General features: G+C 37.1%; 1 protein-coding gene across 1 annotated transcript in view; it reads left to right on the top strand.

Moving 5' to 3' along the window:
• Positions 1-18,272, top strand: part of schip1 (schwannomin interacting protein 1) — a 237,509-nt gene extending 219,237 nt beyond the window's left edge. The window contains exons 10-15 of the mRNA XM_088427885.1: positions 9,434-9,552; positions 11,763-11,880; positions 12,924-13,121; positions 15,448-15,571; positions 16,535-16,628; positions 17,422-18,272. Coding sequence (XP_088284011.1) covers positions 9,434-9,552; positions 11,763-11,880; positions 12,924-13,121; positions 15,448-15,571; positions 16,535-16,628; positions 17,422-17,473 — 705 coding nt within the window. The 3' untranslated portion in view covers positions 17,474-18,272. The remainder of the gene's footprint in view (positions 1-9,433; positions 9,553-11,762; positions 11,881-12,923; positions 13,122-15,447; positions 15,572-16,534; positions 16,629-17,421) is intronic.
• The last annotated feature ends 341 nt before the right edge of the window (positions 18,273-18,613 follow it).

An 18,613-nucleotide genomic window follows, 5' to 3' on the forward strand; every position in this document is an offset into this window, starting at 1 on the left:
TCATTGAATATAACAAGAAAAATTGTTGCCTTTTGACGAGAAAATTACGACTGTTTCACTGTATTTATTTATTTTTTTTAAACAGCATTGATGGCTATTAAGACAAACACTTTTTGACATAGTTTTGCTGCAATTCTGTGGACATTGTGCTGTTCTTTTGAGCCCGTTGGCCACCTGGGGGCAGTATAATAACAAATAAATCGATATATATATATATATATATATATATATATATATATATATATATATATATATATATATATATATATATATATATATATATATATAAAGGAGGCGGTCGTAATTACTCAGTAAAATGCAGTAGTATTCATTCTTCTTCACAGAAGATATGCAGTGAGTATTCTTATAATCGTCTGTCTGCATGTGTTGCTCCACTTTTTGTGTTCATCCCTGATGACTTTTACTAGCCCATTGATGTCACTTCTCATTATGTGTTAGCATTAATTTGTTTGACCATTTGGCAGACTTGTGTGGTTATTTTAGGGCTCAATCAATATGGACTTTTTTTAAATACATATTACCATTTTTTAAAGAAAACCTGCCAGCCAATTTTGAGCTTTTTGACTGACCAATATTTTTTTTTTAAGTTTTCCAACTTAAAAAAAAAATTGATGTCCATTAATGTTGATGCTGTTCAGTAGAGTCCCTGTTGGCGTCTTTTCACATTCACGGCGCTGTGTTGAAATGATAAGGATGTCAATTCTTGTCATGTTTATGTTAACATTCATTAAATGGGTGTCAAATTTAAAACATTAATGCTTCACTTATGTTGTTGTTATCAAAAAAATTCTTGTAAAAAATACATTTATAACTGAGATGCAGAGGTAAAAATTGAAGAATTTCTTTGGCGATCAAGTTATTTTATTTTTCATCCCCCAAAAATGAAAACTCGCAGTTAATGCGCTGTATAAGGCGCACCAGATTATAAGGCACACTAGCTTTTGAGAAAATTGAAGGTATTTAGGTATGCCTTAAAGTGTGGAAAATACAGTAATAAATAATGGTAACAGAGTTACTTACATACTACTGTAAATGATTAGAGTGCATGGATGTAAAACGTTCAAATAGTTGGGAAATATCATTTATTTTTGGCCCTAATTTGCTGATTAATCCTGCTGGCCGATTAATCGGTCTGAATCTTTTATTATTGAAGTCAGGTCAGGTATTAAAAGAATTTTCAAACGCTGTTTTACCTTATGTTTCTTTAGTAAAACAGATAAAAATATCCTCCACTTCTGGCATCTTCATTCCAAACACTTTGCTGAGTTGTCTTTTTTTTTTTCCCCAATGAAGCTGCAAGCAGCTGCTGCCCACACATCAGCGCTTGAAAAAACACACGCACACACGAGGAGGTTTTTCTCCCGTGAGAGGCCGTCCCGACCGGAGGGCGCAAGGCAGGGCGGGCCTAAAAGAGGTCTTTGCCGCCGACCACTGTGCTTTCACAGTCCTGCGGGAGACAGTGAGAAACATCCGCACAAGATTGTAAGATAGGAACGAGCTGGAAGAGAGAGACATCAACCGGATGACTAAAGCCCAGTAGTTTTGTACGTTCGGGCCATGGCGGAGGCGAGTCCGCCGGGACGGGTCCCAAGCTCGGCAGTGAGCCCGGACTAAAAAAGCCAGGCTGGCCAAGGGGACGACAGAGAGAGGAGGGAGGGCGGGGGCGAAATGAGGCAGGGGCCGGATCACTCGGACGGAGGCAATGGCGCGGATGATGTCATCGGGCGGGCGTCTTGTCTCGGGCTAGGTGATGACTCCAAGGAGGTAACGCGTGTTCCAGACGTTCATTTCGGCACTGCAGCGAGAATTCGGCGCTGATAAATGAGCGTAGTTGTTAGTTTGATTGATGAGCCAAGATGTTATTTCATAGCGGTCTTTTTTTTCTTTTTTTTTTGGCAAATTGGGGATATTGCCACATGAAATTAATCATGCTGTAATTGATTGACATTCATTTTGGAAGATTTTTTTTTTTTTTAGGAGTGGGGCAGGAAATTGCTTCAAGTATCCCTTCACAAAACTGAATGAGGAATCAGCCATTTTGGTTTGAAAATTAACGATCTTGCCTCGATTCCAGGACGCAAAATTTTTGCCAGATCAAGTTTGACATTGAATATGTGAAATGTAAAGACACTATAAAGAATATAGTAGTAGAATTCAGATGAATGTTAATTCTTTCTGTATTTAACTGTAAACTGAGTATATAGACGAGTAAACTGAGGGAACAGATTACTAAAATGAATAATAAACTAGTAAATTGATGGAATTGATTGGTAAATTGAGCAAACATAGTAATTTGAGGGTACAGATTAGTAAACTGGGGGAACATATTAGTTAGTTGACGCAAGAGATTAGTAAACAGGGTGCAGATTAGTAAATTGATGGTATGGATTGGAATATTAGGGTACAGATTAGTAAATTGAGGGAACAGAGTTTAAGGGAACAGATTCAACTAATCTGTCCCCTGGGTTTACTAATATGTTCTTTCAATTTACTAATCTGTTTCCTCAATTCACTAATTCGGTGCCTCGATTTACTCATCTGTATCCCCAATTTACTAATCTGTACTTGGAATTTACTAATCTGTACTCTTGGTGTATAAATTGAGGGAACATTGTAAATAGAAGACATTACCGATGAGTAAATTGAGGGAACAGATTAGTTAATTAAGGGAAGAGATAAGTAAACTCAGGGTTACAGATGAGTAAAATGAGAGTACAGATGAGTAAATTGAGCAAACGGTCAATTGAAAGAACACATTTGTAAACTGAGAGTATAGATCATTGATATGAGGGGACAGATTAGTAAATAGAGGGAACAGATAAGTAAACTGAATAAACACGTTAATAAATCGAGAGTACAGATTGGTGAATTCCGAGTAAAAATTAGTAAATTGGGGATACAGAGTAAAATGAGGAACCGGATTAGTAAATTGAGGAAACAGATTGGTAAAATGAAAGAACATATTAGTAAACGGTTTACAGATAATTAAATTGAGAGTACAAATTAGTTAACTGAGTGAACAGATTAATAAATTGAGGGAACAGATTAGTAAACTGAACGAATATAGTAATAAAATGAGGGTACAGATTAGTAAATTGAAGGAACAAATGAATAAAGTGAGATAACAGATTAGCAAACAATCTTTTTTTTTTCATACATCGGCACCAGAGGATCTCCATTTAATTTCCGCTTGAATGATCTTTGTGACTATGTATGGGAAACAACAATAAGTACTTTGAGACTTTAGGTTTCCGCATAATTCGTTTTCTCAACGTTACCACAATTGTTTAATTATCTTGGCTTCGTAGGCTTCGTTTTTACACCGCACAGATTTTTCCACTCTACTGTACATTCCGACACAAAGCCGCATCGCGTGACCCTCTCGCAGACTCGAAGCTCAAATGTCACTCGAGGAAGCCATTGTCCTATCTCCACATGCTCCTTTGTCATTGTGCCTCTATTCTTCTTCTGATTTTCGTTCTTTATCTCACCACCATCCTCCCCCATCTCTCTCTTTACACGCACATTTTCCGGCTTGCCCGCGCCTCTTGCCGAGCCGTCCTTTCCGGGTTGAGTGGCAGGAGCAGCCTTGCGCTGACCTGCAGCTGAACTCTGCAAAGGGTCAAAGGGCATGCCTCTTATCTTGCACGGAATGTTGCTTTAAACACACGCAGCTCAGGAAGGATGAGTTTTGCGCTTTAAAGATTTGGGGTTATGATGGTGAAAAAATACCAATAGGAAAATTGCCTTTGTTTAAGTGTGCGAGAACATGTTGGAGTGCATAGTCAAAACACACACTGACCCAGTGTGTTTGTGAAGCTGTGAGCGCAGCAGCAGATCACTGTCAGCTCTGGAAAAGATATCAAAGTGGAGCACTCTGTTTGCATTATCAACAGCGCGCATGCATATTGGGAAATTTCTGGCTTTGTGGGGACCAGCCAAAACGGCCTCACAAGAAGGATTGAATGTCAAGTAAAAACATGCACATTCATTGAAAGGCTTGATATGTTTACAGGTGGTCAAACTATGGCTTGTGGGCCACATGGTGACAGGGTTTAATTCATTAATTAATGTTATTCAAAATGAAAGCTGCATTCATGACCATCAAGAGGGAAAAAATGAGAAAATTTGCCTCGTAGCATGTCAGCAAAGTCAGGAAATTTGCTCAAAATGGCTGCAAAATGTCAGATTTACTTGAATTTAAATTTCAAACATGGGTCCTTTAGACTTTTTTGTGCTTCCTGTCATGTTGGAAAAGCCCGCCAAATATCATTTACAATGTTAAAATATTTCAAATTTGACTAACTTTGCAAGTAACAACAACAAAACATCAAAAGAACTGCGGAAAGAAAAAAAGCAAAAAATTTCCTGAGATGAAAACACCCTCTAATTTCCTGTTTTCTCATGATATAACATTTTCCTGAAATAAATTGATTAATACTTAACCCTCTCAGGCTCAAATTAAGTTTTAGTAAATCTGTTTGACTTCATAGTCAAGATGAGACAATATGAAGAAATATTGATGAAATTATTTTGCAAAAAAGATGTGAGTCCCGCAAGATCTAGTATTTGCCTGTGTGTGCTTGTGTGTGTCCCGGTGTGAATAGCGGCGCTTGTGTGTGACCATGGAGCAAGGTCTCATTGGGTAAAAAGCCTCCATTGTGCTGGTCTGAAAAAGAGTGAGCAAGCGAAGCGAAGACTGGACGGTGGAAAGGGAAGAAAGTGAATGTAATATGAATACATGAAGAGAATGACGCATCTGCCTTGAAGGCCATGCCCAGGCAAACGTGACTATTTTTGGGTATTTTCCAGTGTGCTTTGAAAAACCTGGATCATATTTTTTACACTTTCCACTGTTAAATATGGACATAGTATATAGTACAGTATAAATTGCATTTGGCGCATTGCCATTTAATTTCTTATTAAATATGAGATTTATGGGACAGATACTTCTTAGTGAAAGGGCTTGCTTACTGAAGCCGCACCTCTCACCGTGCGGTCTTAATTATTTCAATGTTTTAAACGTTGGAATTTACAGTTTTTTGATGGTCCGTCATTCCTTGGAGCCCCGCCCCTTTTTTGTCATCGTCTTTTCAAGCCAGGCGAAATTGTAATCGTCAGTCCGTCAAGGTATTTTGCTCACCCTACCGCCGCTACTAGAGGGCAAAATTTGACAAATTTTTTGTAGTCCATTCTGAGTTAGGTGCTGGTCAACATCTATCTCGTCCTATTTGTTTTTGTTTTTGTTTTGTTTTTGTTGTTGTACTTATACTTCCAAATAATGCCATGCATGTGATTCTTCAGTTACACTGCAATCAAAATACAATACATTAACATTGCAACTAAGCCATTTAGTATTATCTGATACATGAGAATAACACGGGATGATATTGCAATTACCACTTAAGTCCACTGAATGGGACTACCACGCAATACTTGATATTCAACAAATGTCAGTTCAAGTTCTCATAATAAGTTCCTGCCCTACAGCTTTAGAAGATGGTTTCATTAACATTTGTCTAAATTGTATTGGTCAAGTACACTACAAGTAAAACAAAGTATTGCTGAGGTTGAATTTACAAAAAAAATTAATTAATTAGGAAATTTAAAAAACTTCTATCCTGGCCAAGAGCCAAACAGGGGAAAATACAACTTGAGTGCAGGCCATTAGGTGCTTTAAAGAGTGAACGCCTGCAGTAGAAACCTATCCCAAAGTTCTCTATTAGCAGGACTTTTCTTCATGCAAAACATTTTTAAAAAGCAAAATAACACCAAAAAAAAATAATAATTCTAAACATTACTTTTAACGTTTGGTCGCTGAGAGTGTGTACAGTATGAGTTTTGGTTTTTGAAACCAGGACTAAAAAAGGGAGCAACTACAAATAAATCTCTGGTAAAGTCAACCGTGTAATAGCGCTGAATGTTAAGCAGCGAACCATTCAGTTTGATTCACTCAATTTAGCATGTAATCTCACTGCTTGATGCTACTGCAAACTGACTTTTGTCACATTGGCTGGAAGCTGATGAGTTTGAACTTTAAAAAAAACCTTCAGTCCTCTACAGGTGTTTTTAAGTGACTCATCCAAATATCATACATCTGTGAATTTCATAACTTTCGATCAAATTCCGAATGTTTAAAGGCATTTGATTTGGAATTTTCAGTGGTGGAAGGAACCCAAGCTGTCATAAGTCCGTTGGCATTTAGCGCCACATTCATAAGAATCAGACAATTACGGGCTATCGGAGCAACCAATTTGGAGGAAGAAGAAAGCGAGGCCAGACCGGGCAATAAATTCCCCAATGCGGATTTTCAAGGGCCTCAAACGAGTGGGCCGTTACCCATCGCAATGAAAGCTTCCGTCGCGGCGCCCAAGAGGAGGAATTACCTTCATCAATGAGGATTTCGCTTCACTTTGTCAATTTGTGGAAAACACACATTAGCTTGATTGTGTTCCTCCCCAATCTAATTTGGACCCTTTGGGATGCTCCAGGATGAAGGAGGTCGTTAGGCCTGTCACTATTATCCTCTCTCGCCTCTTACCCACATTGAAATGTTAATTCGATGGCCCCCGTAATTTTCCGTCTCATCATTCTTTGGCAAAAAACAAAAAGGGAGCCACTCAAAGGCAATTTGACCATTCTGGGATTTTACGCCATTGCCGCAAAAAAAAAAAAAAAAAAAACGAGAAAGGTTACGACGGCAGTTTAAACACCGCCATGAGACTGAGTGAGCGCAGGTGTGGTAAATTCACAGCAGAAAGACAAAACATTGATACGGCGTGTTCGTTTGATTACTTTGTAATTCCGCGCGCTGTACTTCCAGCGTAGTTTATGTAAAGTTCGACACGCCGCATTAAAGCCGGCCGGCCGATGCGCTCGGAAGCAAAACGAGTAGCGGCGCGTGTCGGCTTCCGGATCGGCCCGCCGCGTCGTATTCCGCACCTCTGTAAATACTTTACGACGTGTGTTTTCCCCCACGCCGGCCACCCAAGCGCAGCCACGGAGCAGATGACGTTTAAACAAAGACAGGAAGTTCTTTTGTGTAGCAGGTGTGACACTCAAACATGACCTCTGAGCCCCTTTCAGGGTCACTTCGTTTTTTTTTCAGGGTGAACCGATGCAACGTTTTCGCTTCCGATACGAAACCAATATGGCAGCCCCGAGTAGTGTCCGGCACCAATATTAGTCCGATATCAGCAAAAATTATACATAATGTTATTTAGTTGTTTTTTTGTTTTTTGTTTTTACTCAGAAAGGAAAAAAAAATACTAAAACTTAAATTGAGCATGAAAGGGTTAAAAGAAGATATAAGAACATTCAGAACCAAAACGAGAGCTATCTGAAGTAATATACCATTATATCATTTTCAAAAGTTACTTTAGGATCAATAATGCGATATCTTCATGATTTAGAGTTTGACACATAGCAAGGCGAATTAGTTTTGTTTCTTAAGTTCAATCATCTTTAAACGATCTTTTCAAAACAAACTTATTTTATTCCTAAATATGACCATACAAATAATCATAATTATTATAATGTATTTGTATTTTTGAATAATAAAAATCTCGACACTATATTAACCAAATTATTATTATTTATTTATTTATTTTACAAACCTTGCGAACAGTGTCAAATATAATTTTTTAGTTCATGCTGCAGGCCGCTGAAAAATCAATGGCGGGCCGCCTATGGTCCACGGGCTGCAGTTTGGACACCGGACATATTAAAATATTGACGTCCATTTACAAGAGACATAATAATTATGTCATGCATTTTTTGCAATACAAAACATTATTTATTGATTTATCAGGTCAATGCAAGGCCCAAAAGAAAAGAGGCTTGGCTTAGTGAGTGACGTGGGTGTCTGCGAATGAAATTTTAAAAATGTGTCGTCGTTCTACGTGTGAGGCACAGGAGCCGTGCTAGGCCCACTTCTGTTTTTTTTTACTGGGTGGACGCAAGGCTAAGGAGAAGAGAAAATGCTAGGAAATGGAAAGGTGAAAATGTGGGGGGAAAAGACAGTCGGAGGCGGGCGAGCAAAAATGGAAGGAAACGCCTGAGGTGTGTGACGAGCGACTGGCGAGGCTGAATGGGGTAGATAAGACGCACGTGGGAATGGGAGCGGCGGAGATAGGAGAGAAATAGGGGGAAATGGATGCGGAAATTGCAAGTTTGAGTCAAGAGACAGAACCCCATTAGAAGAAAAGCCCTCTTGAATTTATATCGTTATTTATCGCCTTATCACGCCAAACATTTTGATTTATTTTACATTTTACAGCAAAATACCACTTAAAAAAATAATATATATATATATATATATATATATATATATATATATATATATATATATATATATATATATAATTTTTTTAATATACTTATATATTTAAATTTATTTTACATTTTAGAGCAAAATACTACTTATATGTGTTTTTTTAATATGTATTTATATATTTCGATTTATTTTACATTTTAGAGCAAAATACCACTTATATATGATTTTTTAAGTATATATATTTATATATTTCGATTTATTTTACATTTTAGAGCAAAATACCACTTATATATGTGTTTTTAATTATATATATATATATTTCGATTTATTTTACATTTTAGAGCAAAATACAATATATATAAATATATATATATATATATATATATATATACAGTATTTATATATGTGTATATATATATATATATATATATATATTTATTATTTTTTTAATATACTTATATATTATATATACTTATATATTTCCATTTATTTTACATTTTAGAGCAAAATACTACTTATATATGTTTTTTTTAATATGTATTTACATATTTCGATTTATTTTACATTTTAAAGCAAAATACCACTTATATATGTTTTTTTAAGTATATATATTTATATATTTCGATCTATTTTACATTTTACATTTTAGAGCAAAATACTATATATATATATATATATATATATATATATATATATATATATATATATATATATATATATATATATATATATATATATATATATATATATATATATATATATATATGTCCTTATGTAATCCTAATATATGTTTACCACATGACTCTTGAAACTTGTATTCAATATTAGCACTTGTAAAATTGGCGCTGTGCAGGTTACGTGTTTTTTGACGCAACAGCACCATCTACTTGTGAAGGTGTCTCTAATATCGCGAAGGCCTTCCCCCAAGAATCTAATTCACACATTTTGCTGGTTCAGCTGAGTCCACACTTTGTATCTCATCTTGTTAAAATGACACCCAGCCTCTCAGTGCAAATTAGAAGAGGCGGCTGCTATAAATACACCGGCCATGTAAAAAAAAATCGGGTCACAGCCTAAAATTAAACTTCTAGCTGCCATGATGACTTAAAAGTGTTTTTTTTTTCTCTTGTGTTCCAGGCCCAAAAGAATGAGAGGGAATCTATTAGGCAGAAGTTGGCCCTGGGCAGTTTCTTCGACGATGGACCGGGCATCTACACCAGCTGCAGCAAGAGCGGCAAGCCCAGCCTGTCGTCACGGTAACGTCACACTCCAAACAGATGGAATGATGGCAACTTTTATTTTTTTTTATTCTCACTTCCCAAGATAATAGTGAATTGGATATTAGTGATTATTGTTTTTTCTATTCCATAAATTTAACCAGAAGAGTGTTGTCAAAATATATTCTAATATTTTGCACTATTCTAAAGGTTCCAAGTAAACTCTGAACAGTCATTTGTGAGAAGTGAGCTCCCTCTAGTGGTTTTCTAAAGAATGACTGCCTGATATGTTAGCATTTAATCACTACGTGTTTTTTTAACATTTAGAAGCATAAATTATATGTTATAAATATGAAGGAACGCTTTTAACTTATTCTTTGCCAGCCCAGCAATAATAGAACTTTGACGACTCTTGCAGTGAAAGATTTAAACAATTTGCATCTTACATCACCGTCAAATTTACAGGGGTTTCAAATTCGTGTAAGTTTGCGGGCTGCATGGAGGAAAATTTATTCTCAAGTGGGCCGGAGCAGTAAAATTATGGTATATATTCATGTATTTTTAAAACGTCCACTTCAATTTTGTATTATTATTTTTAATACTGTCCGAAACAGACGAGGCCACAGCGCAACATCAGGATTCATCATAAAACATCAACATTATTATTAATCATAACACATTTCAAGTTTTTCATTTGTTGAAAGAATTCAGCTTATTTTTTGTATTTACTACATTACAAAATAATTTCACAGGCCGGAATAAACCCATTTGCGGGCCATAACTGGCCCGCGGGCCGTTTGTTTGACACCCTGGTCTAATACATTCCAATCATGTGCATTTTTTTATATGTAAACAAAGCATGAATGTCAGGCCGGTGAAAAAAGTTCTTTGACGTCTATTTCCGTCAATGGCAGTGAATGACTATCATATGAATTAGCTTGCGCATCCAGAGATTTTATACCCATTTTAATAAAAGAGGAGTGCCCATGAATGATAGATCCATCCCCAATGCAGCATTTATGTTTTCCATTTTTTTTTCTGTCCTTGAAAATACTCTCCATGAATGATTCATATTTCCTGGTTGTCTTCCAGAAACTTAGAACTCAGGAGGCGCCGCGTTATTTAAGCTGCGCGGAGAATCTGTCCAATCTGAGTCATGGCCCTTTAAAAGTTCTATTTTAATCAGCGCTGATTGGATGCCCTGCCGAGTGATCAATCAGCCGACTTTGTAATTACTGCGTCGAATAAGCAGATTATTGATCTGCATTCAGAGCTGGATCCAGACTTCGTCGTAGCCGCTTTAAAAAAAAAAAAAAAATCATCCGTATTGGACCAGAACTGCCTGCTGCTTCCCGCATTGATCCGCATTGAAGACAAGCGGGGAGATGATTAAAAACACAAGGCCTCATTGAGTCAGTCCTCAACTTGCATTAAGATCTCATGGGGGTAGCTAGGGAGTCTTGATTTTTTTTTTTTTTTTTTTAACTACAACAAAGCTTCTTGGACATTTAATTAGGTACAGCTAATGACAGAGGCGAGCTGGGCCTTAGTCGACTTAATCCAGCTTGTATTAGCACTGCTATCATTTTGCAATTACAGTCCGGAACGCATCAATACGGCAAAAAAAATGCAAGACGGCCAAACTGCTATTTAATGGACTGAATAGTTCAAGGGGTTGTGGGTTTAAACCAAGTACCGTATTTTTGGGGATATATGCCGAGACTTTTTTCTCATCATTTGAGCCCTGCGACCTCTAGTCCAGTGCGGCTTAACCTGTTTTTTTTTTACTAGCCACCAGGGGGCGATGCACTTGTAAAGCAAACCTGTGTATCGATATGAAAGAGTTTTGAAAATGTAGTAATAAAAATATAAAAATTATGTATACATATATTAAGATCTTGTACAAACGTTTTTGATGTCTCAATTTGATATACTGTATAGATATGATTGTATATATGTATGATTCTATATATGAATTGTGTGTAATGTGTTGTTGATGTTTTGTTTGATTGATGAAAGTATCTATCTGTCCATGTTTTTATAATATGTAAGCAAACAATGTAAAAAGAGTTAAAAAATATAAAATAAAATAGAATAAAAATAAAAAAATAAAAATAAAAAAAAATAAAAATATAGTCTGGTGTGGCTGTGGCTTATCCGTGACATTTTTTTTTTTTTGCTCAATTTTTGCCAATGAATGAAAAATTTCGATTGGTTCCTGATCGGTCCATCTGGCGGCCTTCGCGCAGGCTTCAGAGCGGCATGAACCTGCAGATCTGCTTCGTCAACGACAGCGGCAGCGACAAGGACAGCGATGCGGACGACAGCAAGACGGAGACCAGTCTGGACACGCCCCTTTCCCCCATGGTAGGCTCCCGGGGACGCGGCGGCCATACGGACGCGCGGGTCCGCCTTTTCTGGCTCGTTAACCAATTCCTGGGCTGCAAACGAGGAACGAATTGGAATAGGCTCGGCCGGGCCACGGATGGCCGGACGCATTAACCTCCTGTCGGTCTCAAGCAACCTTGTTGTACAAATACGTTCAAACGTTTGTAAATATGTTTGAACGTACTTACTAATAGATTCGAAACAATTTTAGAGCGCTCCTGGTTTGCATGTACTTACAGGCTAAAAAACATTTGAAACAAACTTTTTTTTCCCCATAATTCCCCACATGGTATTGATTTTCAAATCTGCATACCGCATGGCATTATGGGGGGAAAAAATACACATTTTTCTAATTGTAAAAATAATCATTAATATTTTAACATATTGGTGTAATGTAGACCAAATGGGTTATTATGGGGAAATGGGAAATTATGGGAAAAAAGCTCTATGTTTAGCGTTTAGCCTTAAAGTTAATTTGAACATATTGGAAGGTTCTTTCAAACATATTTGCCAATATTGTTCGTCATTTTTGAAAATACAGTACATATGAAAATACTTGTTGATTAAATGCTGAAAACAGTTCTTAACAGTTCTTAACAGTTCTTCTTATTTTAAATGTGAATGCTGCAAGGCATTATGGCGGGAATGCAAAACAGACAATAATAAAATCATAAATGGAACTAATTAATGATATTTACTTAATTTTTGAATGGATATCTATCATGTAGGCCAAATGCTAAAAATAATACTTCTGCATGATCAAGTGAGTCATTGTCCAATGGAATTATGAACAAAAATGCTGTTTTCACCATTTAGTCTTCCAGTACATTTAAACGTATTTGAAAGTATGTTCGAACGTGTTTGCCAAAACTTTTGGACTTACTTGAAATTACACTCAAATGTACTTGAGTGCTAAAAATATATATATATATTTTTTCACATAATGCCATTGGAAGTTCGCATGCACATAACATCTTGACTGCATGTCCAAAAACTGAGCTTTTCTTCTTCTCTGGGCGCAGTCCAAGCAGAGTTCATCCTACTCGGACCGGGACACCACCGAGGAGGACTCCGAGTCCCTGGAGGACATGGACTTCCTGAGTCGGCAGAAGAAGCTGCAGGCGGAGGCCAAGCTGGCGCTGGCCATGGCCAAGCCCATGGCCAAGATGCAAGTGGAGGTGGAGAAACAGAACCGGAAGAAGTCGCCCGTGGTCGATCTGGTGAGTGGCGCACTTGTACTTTTTCATGCTGCGGGAAGTCTGCATTTACAGGAAGTAAGGAAGTTCATCATTATTTCATCCTTTTTTTTTCTGGCTCGCCGCCTCGCTCACACACACACACACACACACACGCACACACACACGCACACGGCAACGGCGTTTTATGTACACACGTCGTATTTCCGCGCGGACTGGCAGGCTTTACTTATTCAGGGAAGTGGAGAGAGGCCCGCTTCCATCCATAATTCATCCAGCGGAAAGCATCGACTGGTGTCTTGACGAAGAGAGCAGTGCTCGCCAGTCACACGCCATCACTGTCACATCCCCGTTCAACACACAAACAAGCTCAAAGTACATCCGGGCTGCTCGATAAAACCAAAGCAATGGGCGGTGAATAGGAAAGTCTACACACCCCCTGATCAAATATATATATATATATATATATATATATATATATATATATATATATATATATATATATATATATATATATATATATATATATATATATATATATATAGAGATAGATAGATAGATAGATATAGATATATATAGATATATATCGTGTATGAAATAATAATCCACAAGCCGTAAGTGAGACCAAGAGTGCCTTGATAGTTCCTCAATGTATACTCAATGACTCATTGTCAGCGGTTGCTCACCAGTCATTCACTCAATCGCGATATGATTCATTTTTTGACCGAAACTCGCTTGATTTGTCAATAAACTGGCTTTTACCTACAACTCAATCACCAGCACGTTGGTCACATTTGTCTTTTTTTTTTGATTGACTGTAAGTCATGACTCTAAAGTCAAACTGACACGGAAGAAAAAGTTACGGGGAATCCAGCAAGAGGTCCTGCAAATATATAAATAAAGGAATGCAGGCCGCCTCAGATCAGCTCAGCTTTTATTATTTTCGACTGAAAACATGCAACAAATGCTGAGTGGATACTCCACACCTTATTCACTAATTCCATGAAAAGGAAAAGACGTTATAATAGCTTGTAGTGTAGTAGAAAGGGCTTTGCTGCCCTCTAGCGCTCACTAGCAGTACGGTAGTGTCATTGAGTTCATTTTCTCGCATTTCGCTTCCATTTGTTTACTGTGGTGGAAAATCTGATCCCACAAAACTTCTTTCATCTGTGTAGTGACATTTTTACATCAACTTACATTTGATCTTCTCAACTACGTATTTAACGCAACATAAATTAGTTAAAATATTCTGTCACGTGTAGTAATAGTATGATATAAAAAAAATCCAGTATAATCAGAAACAAAACAAATACCTTAAAGCTGCTAATGTAAATCACCTCGCATGCAATATTTTGTGTTTTCCTTATTTTTAATTATTGTAAGATATTTTTAATGAAACAATATTTGTGTGTGTGTTTGTGTGGTTATGAACTAAGAAATATCAATAATGAATTATGTACTAAACATGTGACATATACTCTTTCAGTAAAATAAGTACTGAAGTAATCGATTGCCTTAAGTAGCAAAATAGTAAAGTAATCAGTGTCACTTGAATGTATAAAGTAATCAATTACATTATTACTAAATTATCTCGAGTACTTTAGTAGTTAGTTAGTTAGTTAGTTAGTTAGTTAGTTAGTTAGTTAGTTAGTTAGTTAGTTAGTTAGTTAGTGATTGATAGTAGTTAATGTGCGGACATATCAACACTTGACAATTTTATCGGCGAATATAAAGTGCACATAAAATAGGATCTTACGATTGGTGGGGCTTGTTAGCTGTCTCTCGACTGGGCCTTTTGGCGCTCAAGTGACCGAAACGACCGAATTTAAGCCGTTTACTGTTGTCTTCAATGTCTTTATATTTTATAAAACTTCTAAAAGTCATATTTTGCAAAACTGAAACATACAGCGCAATTATAACACACCATTATTCACAATACAAACAAATAAACTAAACATTTACGTAGACAACGTTGCCAGAATTTGGATCAATTACTCAAAACGCCTGAAGAGGGAGGCAAATCAACACAAACACTAGCCAACTCCTACAGGTTCATTATTTCGGGTGCGGCCGGGTACCAGGTGATCCACGGGCCGGTACCGGGGACCTCTACTCTCGGTTATGTAAATTTACGCACAAAAATTGTAAGTTGCCATCAAGTAGTGAATGGTGCATTTGCATACCTCAACAGGTATGTAAATTTATGAGCACAATTGGAAACATGTCTTTGGAAGCGTACTTCGAAACTGTGTGCCAGATCGAAATATAAAAGTTTTTTCGATTTCTGTTGTCAACAAGGTGGCACATTGTTTGTATTCAATATATTTTGTTTTGTTTGGTTTTTGGGCAGCTGCCGCACATGCCTCACATCAGTGAATGTCTGATGAAAAGAAGCCTGAAGCCGGCCGACCTGAGGGACATGACGCTGGGACAGCTCCAGGTTATCGTCAACGATCTGCACTCTCAGATCGAGAGTGAGTGTCACTTCGTTTGTTTGTTGTTTACGACACTAAAAAAAATGTACTGTCACCGAAGCGGCCTATCACAGTGAGCGATTTCTCACCTTGCACACAAAATAACAACCAAATCCCCCACAAGACCAAAATGATGAGCTAATTCGGAACTGATAAAGCACTTTTTTTCCTTTTTTTTTTTTGTCGGGGTTCCTCAGGGATCACTACCTGAAACGTGTGGGTTTGAAACCACATGCATTTGACATCACCGAGAGTGAAACTTTTCTAGATGTTTTTGTTTTGAGTGTGCATGATAATCACCTTAAAGTTATCATTTTATATTGCTGTCACTATTCAATCATTTCAGTATCAGTATAGACAATACAAATAAATGACCAATCGTGGCTCACCTCTAGGTCATGTGACATTCACCAGCAGAACTGTTGTTAATCGGTCGTTACACATTAATTGTGCTTTTAAAATATTTTAAATTGTATATGAGAAATAATTTAGTCATCAAATGAACTCATTCAATCCCAAAGACGTAATTTTACGTTATTGAGAGTTAAGACACTAAATCTCTGTTACCTATGTATGCTTAACACTTTAAATGCTGCTGTTAAGTAGTTACTACCTATCGTAAACGTGTCTTGTAAACCAACTATACTGGCGCCCTTGCTAAATCTCGATTTTACAATGTAGCCGTTTTTAAAATCTTACATTTTTTACAATGTAAAATTAATCAAATTCATTCGATTTATTGCTGAGCCCTCAGTACGTAACCTTACAAAAGAGCATCTAAAATAGCAACAGTATTGTTAACAATCTTTTGGCAATTTGTTGTTTCATCTGGCAATTAATTTGCTCTTAATTTGAAAAGAAAACTGTAGAATTCCTGTCACGGCATTGAAATACATTTGTTGATATAAAAATCTCATGTTTCCCCATTTGAGAACCTCTAAATGTTTTATGTATGCCCTCCAGGTCTGAACGAGGAGTTGGTCCAGCTGCTGGTGGTCAGAGACGAGCTCCACATGGAACAAGACGCCATGCTGGTAGACATCGAGGACCTCACCAGGTGAAGGGACCCTTACTGTTTCATATACTGGCAAAGAGTATAAATACTCATATGCACATGTTCTTTATCCTCTGCAAAGAACCACCACCTCATCCTTTATGTATATCCACGTTATTTTTATATAGAAATATAGAATTCGCATAAAATAGCATTGTGGGCAAATGCCGTGGGCCGTAAAGATGTGGATAGTGAGCCACAAATGGCCCCCGAGCCCATGTTTAGACACCACTCCAAGAAAGGTTGATTTTATTTTTTTATTTGCTATTTCCTTTTTTGTTTGTATTTTTGTTTGGAAAAAAATAAATAATATACATAAAATCCGCTTTTTTTGTCTAGTCCCAATTATTCAAAAGAAATTGCACTATAGCAAGCAATTACACAATCGCTATCATTACTTTTTTTAAAGAGTATTACGGGCCATGTATTTTTTTTAATGAGTTTTAATGAGTATATTTACATTTTTTTTTAATTGTTATTTTTTAAGCATTATTTTTCAAAATTTAATTTTCAGCAAACGCCGCAGGCCGCAGAAATTTAGCTGGCAAGCCACAAATGGCCCCCGGGCTATAGCTTGGACACCACTGAAGGAGACGTTGATTTTTTTATTTATTTTTTGACTGGTATGACCTAAAAAGAAGAAAAATTGCAAAAAAATAGCGTTAGCAAGGGAACACTGTACTCTTGCCACCCAGACACTGATTTTACCGCCCTCTAGTGGCATTTTGAAAAATTCCTGAGATTACTGTGGGTTACTGGAAATTTTCCAATTTTTTTTTTCTTGTCTTCCTTCCAGGCATGCTGAGAGCCAGCAGAAGCATTTGGCCGAGAAGACCCTATCCAAATAAGATGCCCCCCCCCCCATCTTCACCACCACCTGAACCGAACGAAGCCCCTCCCCTCGCCAAGACTTCCCACCGCCATCTTCGATCCAAAATTTGCCCGCTTGTCTCCCTCACTGCTTTCCCTGCCCCCCCCAATAGCGCCGCCATTTTTCATCCGCTTACGTGGCTTAATCCAGGGGGAGTCGTCCCCCCCCCCAGAAGAAGGAGGAGAGCAAAGGGATTGTCTATTGTCATGGATTCTGTCCCAGCTTCCCATGCAGTGATCGGCCTTGCTTCGCTCTCGTTTCCTTACAACTTTCTACATCCGCCACAAAAATTATTACTGTCAAATGCAAAAATTGTGGGATTTAAAAAAAAAAAAAAAAAGTCAAGTCATAGTGAAAACTTTAGTAGAAAGTCAGTTTTAAGATTATAAAAAAAAAGAAACACTGTATAAAGAAAAAAAAGATGGCTATCTTCGGCGCGTTTTAAGTTGGACTGTAAAGTATTTCAAGCTGTTTTTATTCTGCACAAATGGTAGTTTTCAACTGAGAAATGTTTTATTTTGAAGGTGCTAAAAGAGTGTCAAGGAAAAAGAAATGCCTGCCTTGTAGTGGAGTCGTAGCTTTTTGGTAAAACACATCACTCCGATTTGCTCTTCGACATTTTGTGAACATTTTTTTCTTTTCCGACACCCGTCGTTTTCCAAAAGAATCGGTGTTAATATCGTTTTCATGCTACTGTGCTCAGAAACTTTTATTTGAGGGAAGAACATGTTTTATGTACAGATATGTAAAATAAAGAATAAACTTTGTTTGGTATACGTCTGCCCCTGACGCCTTGTCATTTGGCCGCGCGCTTCCTCTTTTCGCTAGTTGAAGGACAGGAAACTCCTGACCGCCGCCTTTTCCCAACACGCTCTCGGTTTTCGACGCGACCAATGCATCGCTCGAATGATGCAGGGATTTCTCGCGTGTGCGCAAACGAAAGAGTGAGAGAAAGGGAGATGAAAGAAAAGGATGATGTCATCTCTCAAGCTTTTACGGTCACATTCATATATATATATATATATATATATATATGTATATATATATATATATATATATATGTATATATATATATATATATATATATATATATATATATATATATATATATATATAT

Source organism: Hippichthys cyanospilos, chromosome 11, assembly GCF_059441005.1.
Source record: "Hippichthys cyanospilos isolate Australia breed blue-spotted pipefish chromosome 11, RoL_Hcya_1.0, whole genome shotgun sequence".
NCBI classification, from domain to species: domain Eukaryota; kingdom Metazoa; phylum Chordata; class Actinopteri; order Syngnathiformes; family Syngnathidae; genus Hippichthys; species Hippichthys cyanospilos.